The 12,998-nt window shown below is 38.1% G+C and overlaps 1 protein-coding gene across 3 annotated transcripts in view; it reads left to right on the top strand.

The window, feature by feature from the left end:
• LOC124555158 (DDB1- and CUL4-associated factor 7) overlaps window positions 1-12,998 on the top strand; it is a 150,366-nt gene that overhangs the window by 119,858 nt on the left and 17,510 nt on the right. For all 3 annotated transcript variants that reach the window (XM_047128981.1, XM_047128979.1, XM_047128980.1), the window contains exon 6: window positions 11,703-11,826. In XM_047128981.1, coding sequence (XP_046984937.1) covers window positions 11,703-11,826 — 124 coding nt within the window. The remainder of the gene's footprint in view (window positions 1-11,702; window positions 11,827-12,998) is intronic.

Here is a 12,998-nt window from a genome sequence, read left to right as displayed (position 1 = left end):
GTAATGGAACTTTGCATGTCATGGAGTCCAACTCCGTTTCACCATGTTTCTTATTTTTCATGCAAACTTGACCTGTCCAATGTACAACAGGCCAGGCCTGTGCAGTTTACATTGTCACCTGACTGATGTACTGCGGTCCCTTCCCATGAAGTTTGCATTTCGCCCAACCAGCATACCATGGGTCAGGCTCGTGATAATCACTTTTAGCCCAAGTACCAGACCACGAGTCTCTCATGTGGTTGCAGGTCAAGGGGTTAAGAATAATGATGAAAAGGATTTTATGATCCATTTCCAGCCAGAATACACAAAGGAAGCAGCCACTTGGGTAGCAGAGTACTTGTGGAATTAACATGAAGGTTGTTTAGGCTATTCAGTTGTTTGAGGTGATCTAATGAACACTTTATAGTTGATATGCAGCAAGAGAAGTCCAACAGTGTTCAGAATAAAGACACTTTGACTGTCGTAATTTCATCAGTAAACTGCCCAAATATTTGTAATAAAGTTCTCGAATTTACTGCCCTCCACGAAAGTTCTCACGCTCAAATTATTCTTGGGGCCAGAGAGCTGGCTGAAAGTGGAAAGCTTTGAGATATTTAGTGAGTCATGGAATGTATATCAGAAAGACAGATAAGAGGCCATAGGAGGGGGTGTGTTCATTGTAGACAAAAATATTGTCTCTGTTGAGTTCAAAGCTGAGTGTGACAGTGAAGTCACCTGGTTGCTTATCACAGGTGTTGGTGAAACCAGGTTAATTGTTGGATGTTTGTACTGGCCACCTGATTCTGCCGTGAAAGTTCTAGAGTCATTCAAAGAAAGTCTATGGTCAATAGTGCATACATCCCCAGATCATGCATTACTAGTTGGAGGTGACTTTAACCTGTCCAATATAGACTGGGATGTCTGTGGATTCACTGCGGGAAGGACAGGGGGGGGGGGGGGGGGGGGGAGGGGAGTTACAGACAGGCAGCCATGCAGAACACTTTTGAACATGTTTCCTGAAAATAGTCTTGAGCAGCTAGCTCGGCAGATCACACATAATGGAAATATCATAGACCCTGTGGATACAAATAGGCCAGATCTTATCAATAATTTCAGTATAAAAACAGGGGTTAGCGATCATCATGTCATTACCACAACTATGATTATGAAAGTTAATAAATCAGTCAAAAATACTAGGAGAGTGTTTCTGGTAGACAGAGCAGGTAAGCAGTTATTAGCATCTCACATAGACAGTGAAATGGCATCGCTTAGTTCCAGTAAGATGGATGTAGAGGAATTACGGGCAAAGTTTAAGCAGATTGTAAATCATGGCCTGGAGAGTTATGTGCCTAGTAAGTGGATAAAGATGGGAAAGACCCACCATGGTTTAATAACGAAATTCAGCACATGCTCAGGAAGCAAAGGCTGTTGCATCTCGGTTCAAAAGGGAACACACAGATGACGACAAGAGAAGGTTAGTAGAGATTTGTGCACATGTGAAAAGATTTATGCATGAAGGATACAAAACTACCACTGTGACATCTTAACAAAAGATCTGGCAGAGAACCCAAGAAAATTCTGGTCTCACGTAAATTCACTAAGTGTATGTAAGGCTTCCATTCAGTCCCTTTTTCACCAGTATGGTGTGGCAGTTCTACATCTACATCGTTACTCTGCAATTCACACTTAAGTGCCTGGCAGAGGGTTCAATGAACCATTTTCATACTACTTCTTTACCATACTACTTCTTTACCATTCCATTCTCTAATGGTGCATGGGAAAAAGGAACACCTAAATCTTTCCATTCAAGCTCTGATTTCTCATATTTTATTATGATGATCATTTCTCCCTACGTAGGTGGGTGTCAACAGAATATTTTCGCATTCGTAAGAGAAAGTTGGTGATTGAAATTTTGTAAATACACCTTGCCGCAAAGAAAACTGCCTTTGTTTCAGTCACTGCCACCCCGGCTCGTGTATCATATTGCGCGATAACACGAAATGAGCTGCCCTTCTTTGCACTTTTTCGATGTCCTCTGTCAATCCTACCTGGTAAGGATCCCATACTGCACAGCAATATTCCATCAGAGGATGGACAAGTGTAATGTAGGCTGTCTCTTTAGTGGGTTTGTCGCATCTTCTTAGTGTTCTGCCAACAAAGCGCACCTTCCTCACAATATTATCTATGTGGTCTTTCCAATTTAAGTTGCTCATAATTGTAATTCCTAGGTATTTAGTCGAATTGACCTTTTCTTTCTTTAGTGCTAATTGCCACTTTTCACACCTTACAGAAATTCTCTCTAGATCATTTTGTAATTGGAATTAATCGCTGATGATTTTACTAGACGGTAAATTACAGTGTCATCTGCTAACAATCTAAGGGGGCTGCTCAGATTATCACCTAGATCATTTATATAAATCAGGAACAGCAGAGGGCCTATGACACTACCTTCCAGAATGCCAGATATCACTTTTGTTCTACTCAATGATTTACCGTCCATCACTACGAACTGTGACCTCTCTGAGAGGAAATCACGAATCCAGTCACATAACTGAGACGATACTCCATATGCACGCAATTTGATTAATAGTCGCTTGTGAGGAACGGTATCAAAAGCCTTCTGGAAATCTAGGAATATGGAATTGATCTGAGATCCCTTTTTGACAGCACTCATTACTTCATGGGAATAAAGAGCTAGCTGTGTTGCACAAGATCGATATTTTCTGAATCCGCATTGGTTATGTATATATAAGTCATTTTCTTCAAGGTGATTCATAATGTTAGAGTACAGTATATGCTCCAAAATCCTACTGCAAATTGAGGTCAGTGATATGGGCCAGTAATTCAATGGGTTACTCGTATTTCCTTTCTTGAATATTGGTGTGACCTGTGCTACTTTCCAGTCTTTGGGAACAGACCTTTCCTCAAGTGAGCGGTTGTATATGATTGCTAAGAAAGGCGCTATTGTGTCTGCATACTCTGAAAGGAACCTGATTGGTATACCATCTGGATCGGAAGACTTGCCTTTCTTAAGTGATTTGAGTTGTTTCGCAACACCTAAGATATCTACTTTTATGTTACTTGTGCTAACAGCTGTTCTGGTTTTGAACTCTGGAATATTTACTTCATCTTCTTTTGTGAAAGAATTACGGAAAACTGTATTTAGTGACTTCGCTTTAGTGGCACCATCATTGGTAACATTTCCATCGCTATCGCGCAGTGGCATTATTGACTGTTTTTTGCCATTGGTGTACTTTACGTATGGCCAGAATCTCTTTGGGTTGAAGATAGAAAAATTAAAGTCAATAGTTTTAAATTTCACGTTCAAGAAATCGTTTGGACAGGAGAATTGTACAAACATACTATCTTTTGACCATTGAACAGAGTGCCGTATGGATGACATAATAAGCTTACCTGGTGTAGAGAAAGAACTGAAAGATTTGAAAGCAAATAAATCACCAGGTCCAGATGGAACCCCAGTTTGATTTTACAAATAGTACTGTATGGCATTAGCGCCTTACGTAGCTTGCATTTATCATGAATCTCTAGCCTGGTACAAAGTCCCAGGCAACTGGAAAAAGGCGCAGGTGACTCTGGTATATAAGAAGAGTAAAAGAACAGACCCCACGAAGTTACAGACCAATATGTCTAACTTCTGTTTGCTGCAGAATCCTTGAACATATTCTTAATTTGAATATAATAAAATGTCTTGAGACTGAGAAGCTTGTGTCCATGAATCAGCATGATTTTAGAAAGCATCGCTCGTGCAAAACTCAGCTTGCCCTTTTCTCACATGATATACTGCGAACTAAGGGGTGAAGGGCAACAGGTAGATTCCATACTTCTAGATTTCTGGAAAGCATTTGACACGGTACGCCATTGCAGGCTGTTAGTGAAGGTATTAGCATATGGAATAAGTTCACAGATACATGAGTGGCTCAAAGACTTCTTAAGTAATCGAACCCAGTATGTTGTCCTCAACAGTGAGTGTTCATCAGAAACAAGGGTATTGTCAGGAGTGCCCCAGGGAAATGTGATAGGACTGCTGTTGTTCTCTGTATACATAAATGATTTGGCGGATAGGGTGGACAGAATCTACTTTAGTTTGCGGTTGATGCTGTGTTGTACGACAAGGTATCAAAGTTGAGTGACTGTAGGAAGATACGAGACGACTTGGACAAAATTTCCAGTTGGTGAGATGAATGGCAGCTAGCCCTAATGTGGAAAAATGGAAGTTGATGTGGATGAGTAGGAGGATCAAACCTGTAATGCACAGATACAGTACTACTAGTGTCCTGCTTGACACAGTCAAGTCATTTAAATATATAGGTGTGATATGAGGTGGAATGAGGGTGTGAGAACTGTGGTAGGGAAGGCAAATGGTCGGAGAATTTTAGGAGAATTTTGGGAGAATTTTAGGAAAGAGTTGTTCGCTTGTAATGGAAACAGCATATAGGACACTGGTGTGACCTATTCTTGAGTACTGCTAGAGTTTTTGGAATCCGTACCTTGTGGGATTGAAGGAAGACATCGAAGCAATTCAGAGGGAGCCTGCTAGATTTGTTATCAGTAGGTTCGAACAACATGTAAGTGTTATGGAGATGCTTCGGGAAATCAAATGTGAATTCCTGGAGGAAAGGCGACGTTCTTTTCGAGGAACACTGTTGAGAAAATTTAGAGAACTGTTATTTGAAGCTGACTGCCATACAATTCTATTGCCACCAACATACATTTTGAGTAAGGAACACGAAGATAAGATATGAGAAATTACGGCTCACATGGAGGCATACAGACCGTCGTTTTTCCCTCGCTCTATTTGCAAGTGGGGCAGGAAAGGGAATGAAATGACAAGTACTGGTACAGGGTACCCTCTGCTATGCACTGTATGGTGGCTTGCAGAGTATCGATGGAGATGTAGAATATTTAGACAGAATTGCCTGAAAAAAATCGGCACCCAAAAAAATTTCCAAGTTGGGCTCCTTGTATCTCTGGAACTACAGGTATGACAAATGTGAAACTTGGCATGTATAACCTAACAACTGAAGGGTCTCAGATATAAAATTTCATTTATGTACCACTTTCCAATACTTGATCAATTAAGTGGAAAGTTCAGATTTTGTAAAAAGAACAAAAAAATGTGGTATTTCTGACCTGATTTTGCAAAAAAGCTGTCTTCTTTAAAACTTTACAAACTGGTCTCAATAGAAAGACTGTGGTTTTAACTATACAAAAAAAGAATGTATTTGATTGCCCAACATGGGCTAAGAGTGCTAGATAATTTTAATCAAAATTGGGCATGAAAATAGCGGCACAAAAGTGTAAACGACAGATTCTTATGTTTTGTAGAATAGACACACACTGAACATTAAACTCAATGTGCACAAGGCTGTGGAATATAAAATTTGATGCATGATTTTCCAATAATTCACAAATTCATTGAAAAGATGACTATTTTTGTGAAAAGGTGAAAATAGGATATATTTGACACTTCCATTACAAGTACCATTTTCTATTAAGGCTTCAGAATAAGTCTCATTGGAAACAATCATGTTTTAAGCCCCCTGGGAACAGTGACTTTAATTTCCTACATGATCTAACAATTCTACATCAAGTGAGCAAACTAGTTAGAAAACTCACATTGTGATCAAGTTTCAGCTTTGGATTGTCATGTTTCATTGAGTAAAGGTGTGATAAACAGGAAAGTTTAGACACAAAAGTGCCATTTACATTACTCAAAATTTTCAAGCCCCCTTTCTGCACTTCATTTTCTAGGAATTGTTCTGGTACCTAACAAGCATCCTGTTTTTTGAGACAATAAAAGGAATGAGCTGGTCCTTGACAATGCATAAATTTTATCAGTCAGTATTGTTGCAGTGTTGAGAAGCTCAAAATCGAAGTTGTTACTTTTTGCTTGCCGCCTATACAAGGTTCTCTTAAGATTTGAGAATCAAAGATAAGGTACTTAGCAAATGGTTTTGAATGCAGACAGGTGTCACCACAAGGGTTTTTAACCAAAATTAAGAAACCAAATTACAGGCTTGGGAACTTGCATGAAGAAACCCACCCATAGCTCTTATTTCAAAGCTATCAGACATGATCCCTATGGCAATGGAGTTGCCAGTTCATGTTCTTGAATCAGTAGCCTCAGTATTAACATGGATCAATGTAATATAGTGAGATATTAATTGTCAGTTTAAAAATGAAAACCACATACAACTAAACGTGGACAACAGGTTGCTGCTATGTAGCCCATTGCCGTGATACGTTCCCTCGTATTTGTCAGGCAGTTTCAGGTGCTCTCGGTGCATATTGGAGAAATTAATCTGATTTTGTGAGTTCTTGAAAACATTGTCATTCCAGCTGTGATTAGTTTGAAGTGAATTATGGAAAACAGATTTTCTAAAATCAAATATTGAATGCGATCTGCTTTTTTTATTTTTACAGAAAGCAAGTTTTAACTGACATTGAAGACCTGAATGATATTTTATATTGGAAAACCTTATGTTGCTAAGAATGACTATACTTTCACTCTGCAGCAGTGTGTGTACTGATATGAAATTTCCTGGCAGATTAAAACTGTGTGCCAGACTGAGACTCAAAATTGAGACCTTTGTCTTTTTCAGGCAAAGTGCTGTACTAACTGAGCTGCCCAAGCACGACTCACGACCCATCTTCACAGCTTTACTTCTGCCGGTACCTCATCTCCTACCTTCCAAACTTCACAGATCATCTTGTGGGAAACTTGCAGGACTTGCTCTCCTGGAAGAAAGCATATTGCAGAGACATGGCTTTCTTCCAGGAGTGCAAGTCCTGCCATTTTCACAGGAGAACTTCTGTGAAGTTTGGAAGTTAGAGGATGAAGTACTGGTGGAAATAAACTTGTGAGGTAGAGTCGTGACTAGAGCTAGAGTAGCTCAGTTGGTAGAGCACTTGCCCACAAAATACAAAGTTCCTGGGTTCAAGTCTCGGTCTGCCACACCGTTTTAGTCTGCCAGGAAGACTCTTGTGTTGCTAAGTTGTTGTTGTCCAAACTTTCATGTTTATCATGCCTTTAATCAATGAGGTATAAGAAGCCAAAGCTTAAACTTTATTCAGAGCATGATTTTTCCTGCTATGTTGCCTCAATTTATGTAGCATTGTTAGTCCTAGTTGAAAATTAAATCCACTGTTTTGGAGGGGGTTTAAAACACTTTTTTTTAATGAGACTGATTTTTGAAGGTTTAATAGATAATGGTATTGTAAAAGAAGTGTCGCATATGCCCTACTTTCATCTTTTACCAAAAATATCACACTTTGCTGAATTTGCAGATTATTGGAAAGTAGTAAGAGAATGAAATTTTGTATTCCACATCCTTGTGCTCCCGAGCTATTGCTCATTAAGTTTCATTTTCAGCACACATTTACTCTGAGGTATGAGAAGCTGAAGTTTACATTCTTTTGTGCTGCGATTCTCATATTCAAGTTTAATTCAAATTATCAACATTGTTAGCCTGTGTTGGATAATCAAATACTCTTTTTTTTGGTGATTAAAACCATGCTCTTTCAATTGAGACCAGTTTGTAAACGTTTATAGAACTTATATTCTTGCAGAATCAGCTTGAAAAAACTGCCTTTTGTATCTTTTTAGAAAATGTTTGACTTTTCACTTAATTTGTTCAGCATTGCAAAGTGGTGCGTAAATGAAACTTTGTATCTGATAACCTTGTGTTGTTACGTTACTACATGCCAAGTTTCACATTTGTCGTACCTTCAGTCCCTGAGATTGGGAATTTTTTGGGTGCTGATTTTCTTCTCTCTCTCTCTCTCTCTCTCTCTCTCTCTCTCTCTCTCTCTCTCTCTCTCTTTTTTTTGAGGGTTGGGGGGGGGGGGGGGGGGGGGGAGTTTTGTCTAAAATTTTCTGGCTGAATATGGCTCATAAAATTCTTTTCATTATTATTCTTAAGAGATTGTATAAAGCTGTGCAAGATGTCTAAATTTATTCATTTCAACAAAATATTGCCTGAGATAGAATAGCTCAAAGTCACTAGAAATTCATGCTCACTCTGCTCACATTCTCACGGAGTCAAACAATATTGTTTCGACAAATGTTAAAACTTCACCAGGGTTCATCGGGGACATGTGTGAATGTTCGTATAAAATGTCATTGAAGTATGTGCTGGTCGACAAGGGATGCCTACGTAAGTTGACATGGAATGACAACTATTGTTGTTTTAGTGTACTGAAAGCAAATATATTACAAATTTTAGGCTTACTTATCCAACAGGAATTTTGCACAGGTATTGATGATATTGGTACTGAGCTCACTGAACCCAACAAGTTAACCAGTGAGCTGTGACAAGTACATTAAACTTGGTATTTCTCCAAACACCGGGAGTCATTTGTCAGTAGGGCAGAATGTTTTAAATAAGTGTGAAGTGGAAAAACTGCTCTTTCTGTTCATGAGTTCTAGGTTGTTTATCCTCAGGTTACTGTGCTGTCACGTGATGAGATTCAGTGTAGCATATTACAAAATATCAGGAAAGCCCACGGTTTATGATGAAATCTGATGGACAGGAAAATTCCGTGATGCAGGAACAGTGCATTTTGATCCCCTACGGTAGAGGAGGACTGTACGCACTTTAATAACTGTCAGTGTTGCAGTCACTAGAAACACTGTATCATGTAAGCATTAGTTGGCTTCAGGAGGTGGCTATGTTGTTGGTTGTCCTACATAGCCAGGATGTTTCAGATTGTTTTTTCCAGTCTTGAGACATATGATACTGTTCTGAAGCATAATATTCCCTAGCATTTTTTAAAATAATTTATTTACCTCAAACATTGGTTCAGACCTTAAATGAGTGACCTCACATCAGACTGCTTTGTGAAAGAGGCTTGTCCCTTTATGAATTGCCCATAATTGCAATTTGTTTTGCTATTCATATTCATATACATATGCAGTGAGTGGCCCACCCTTAAAAAGTTGGTTATAATTTTCCTATTCTTCCCTAAGATTGTAACACGCATTGTTCGATAGAAAATGTCATTCCACAGGTAGGAGAAGTGAATGGGTAACATAAATTTGGGTAATGCCCTAAAAAAAAAGTTTTCATTTTGACCATTTGTTGTGATTTAGGATCTCTCCCTCCACCCCCCCCCCCCCTCCCTCCAAATGTAACTGACAACAAGTATCTTCACAATTATTGTTAGACCTGCGTCACTGTCACAGATGTTAAGTCACAATTTACCATCTAGTAGGTGCTGTTTTCGGTGCTGTATCTGTGACTAATGGAATGCCTGAGATACATGGATACTGGTGCCCCATTGCTCTTTGTGCAAGAGAAATTAGCATTTTCTTCAGAAGAGATAACATCAACAATCACCTTGACTACTTTAGAGGTTCAGTTTTATTTTAGAGTTATTAGAGTACGAAAAGCATTGAATTCTCCAGTATCTTTTTCAAGCTATGTTATAACATCTCTTAACACGAAGTTAAAACTATATAGTAAGCTGATAAATCTATGTAGGACTTACTTGTTAAGGATATATTCCCTAGATGCCTGCTTGATTATTGATAGCACCATAGCTTGTGCAGGATTGTATATGATACCCAGAGTACTGAAGTAGAGGAGATTTGTTAGGCTGAAATTTGGTTTCTGCTGTGACACACTGAATATGGTTGAACCATCCAGCTCACTGATACAGCAGAGAAAAGTTCATGACATCAAAATGGCCCATAAGAAGGAATATATCACATTGTGCATCCCCGTAGAATCCATTGCATCATTGTTGAAGCAAGAAATCAGGATTAGCTTAGAGTAGGAGATAAGATGCAACAGCTAGTGAAATTTTCCACTTAGTTGTTTACTTCCAAGTTCATCAGAGAGTTGAGTTTGTTTCAACTTATCTTTGAAGGAGATGATATCCTCTGTCCCATGCTTTTCTTTTTATTGTGGTTATTGTGGTGAGAAAACCTGCTATTGCATACTGAAAAATAGTATTCCACATTTTAGTTAACTGGTTCATTTGTTGACAAAATACCACCTGTAGAGTTCCGTAAGACCACTAGTCTACCTTTATTGGCAAAGGTGTTATTTATTTTGAAGTATTTGTGTTGTCAGGGCTGTTATCCAAATTATTTGTAAATGCAGTGGGAAAGGTGTTAATATACAACAGAGTAGGTACATAGCCCTTTATTTCCCATATGACTGATCATCCAGCCACATAGATTTGTTCTTATTGTTCTGTGTTTCTGTATTATTATTTTATTTTAGAACTCATTCTGTGACAAGACACACACAGGTCTGTGCATGTGCTTCTAAATACAATCTCTTATGTGTTTTAACTATTTTAATCACATTCAGTTCATGTTTCGAAAACATTGTGGTGATGTAGATGTTGACTGCCTCAGTGGCTTTACTTACTATACGATAGCTGAAATATGCATTTACTGGTTTCAGGTAAATTTCTAAATAGTTTTAAAATGTCATAATTGATCATCACTTAGAAGAAAAAAGAAAAATAGTGGGATGGGAGGATGTTATCAAGATTTGAAGAAATGAAAAGAAAGTGAAACTAACATCTCAACAAAACTAAGTTGATTACGTGTGGCAGTATGGCAAGCTATGTCAGTGCTTTTACAGTATAAAATGCATCACCCAAATTGGAAATGTGCATCACAGCCGGGTACAACGATGTTGGATGAGATGTGTCAGTGTTGAGATAATTAAAGTAGTGGCATTGAAGGAATTTTTCACTCAAATTTGTTCACAGGGGTACTACTGTTAATTCTGCCTTTTGTCAAGACATTGAGACTTAGAGGGTTGCAGTCAGATGAAAGATGGGAGATATGGTAAAATATGTGGCTGCTCTCTTGTGACAACACTTGATACTACACTTCATTTGCCATCAAGCAAGTGTTGGTGAGTAAAAATGTCAGTCATCCCACAAATTAATAACACCTGTGGCAATGCTTTTAGTATTTGTGATCTTACCTTGACTTTAAAGTCGTTTGTGAACTCGGGAAATAACTATTGCACTATTGCCCATGAAATTTCAATAGGCCCTGAAATCCATATCCAACCCTCTATATGATTTCAGCCTGTCATCTGTTTGCTGAATGTAGGCCTACCCAAGTTGTTCTGGTGTCGACATTTTAACAACGTTGATTTAGAATTATATTTTATGTGGTGCTAAGTTTCATTAGGGATGGGTCCCAGTCACATCTAGTACATAGAATGAGACCTAGATTAAATTAGTGTTTTAAGGGATTGAGAAGGCAGGGAGAGTATGATTGGTGTGAGGGAATTCTTTGGGCAAGATGAGTAATCAAACGTGGATAAATTAGAGATCCAGAATTAAATGTGCCATTGTCTAGTTGAAAAGAAGAGAAGAAAGAAAGAAAGAAAGAAAGAATACCATAGATATTCTCCGATGCCATGGTTTTTATACTTTTTTATCACACCTCTATTGGGTTTATAGATTGATAGAAAGTTTAGAAAATTTCAGAGCTGAGGAACTGCTCAGGTGTTTTCAGACTTTCAATAATTTGGACTTAAGATGAACAAACAAATTATCAGCTCTCTTGTGAGTGTTTTAACTTCCATAATCTGTATCAAATATTTTTTTATTTTGTTCTTTATTTTGAAAAGTTCAATGATTGTGATTGAAAAACATATTATGACTTTCATCACTCTGTACATGTCAGCATGCACAGAAAAATACATAACTGTTGCTTGTTTTTTCAGGTTCTTGGGAGATCAAATTTAGTGACTGGTCATGTAAAGACCCAGCTAATTGCTCATGATAAAGAAGTATATGATATTGCTTTCAGTCGAGCTGGGGGTGGTAGAGATATGTTTGCTTCAGTTGGTAAGTCAGTAGAACTTAAATACTTGTAAAACCAAGACATTAATATTAATGATTTTTAACATCATTACTATTGAACTTTTGGTGAAAAGTAATGACACTATCATCATCCTCATTTTTCAGATTTTTTGTTTTCACGCCAATACCCCACATAATGCACAAAGTAAATTTATACATGTAAATCTCATATGGCAAGTTGAAATTTGTATGGCCAAGAAATATAATGATAAAATCCTCCAACAATGTGCTTAATTAGTTACTTAAGGAGGTAAACTTCAAAGGTCATAAATGGCTCCTCCTCTGCTCCCTTAGAGATATATTTGATTTATTTTCAGCTTGTGACACACAATTTTAGATGCATGGGCAATGTCAACAAAGAAAAATTAATGTTATTTGTGCACACAAAAGTTGTTTACATTGTTCTACAATTATTAAATTAATACTGTAGGACAATATTCTACTCCACAATGAAAAGTTGGTTTTGTATGCAATTTAGTACCACATTTGTTGCTAGGATAGGTCTATTGTTCACACAATTACTCTTGCTAGCTTCTTGTTATAGGAGGATTTATGCATAAGCCACTGGTGAAGTCTACTTTTTAAAGTAGATCCAGTCAATATCCTATGACCATTTGGTAGCAAATTATGACCAACAGCTTCTTCCGTATTCAGGCTTTTTGCTGTCAGTGTTAATCATCTGTTAAACAAATGGAAATCTATTTTATGCCTTGTATTGTAACTGTGATTTTGCATATTCCTGTTTGTGACCTGTATGTCGTCCTCCATTATCATAAAGTTTTGTAGAATATAAACATTGCTGTTATTTCTGCTAATGGGACAGTCGGGCCTGACTGACCATGGTGTCATTGATCAGATGTGGTATGAAGTGATGGGGGTCAGCACACCACAGTCCCGGCCAGTCAGATTGGCGGAATTGGTGCCGCTACTACTCAGCCAAGTAGCTTACTTGGGGGCTGAGTACACCCTCTTCCTGTGCTACCCCCAAGGAAAGATCCCTGGCAGTACCAGGAATTGAACCCAAGTTCTCCACATGACAGCCAGTCACACTGACCATTCGGCTATGGAGGTGGACTATTGTAGTATATACAGCGTATAAATCGTGAGAATGTTAAAGCTAGTAATAGGCTTTTACAAGATGTTTTTGTTTCACTTTC

This window comes from Schistocerca americana, chromosome X (assembly GCF_021461395.2).
Source record: "Schistocerca americana isolate TAMUIC-IGC-003095 chromosome X, iqSchAmer2.1, whole genome shotgun sequence".
NCBI lineage: Eukaryota > Metazoa > Arthropoda > Insecta > Orthoptera > Acrididae > Schistocerca > Schistocerca americana.
The sequence above is the reverse complement of the archived record's forward strand: the minus strand, read 5'-3'. Positions and strand labels throughout refer to the sequence as shown.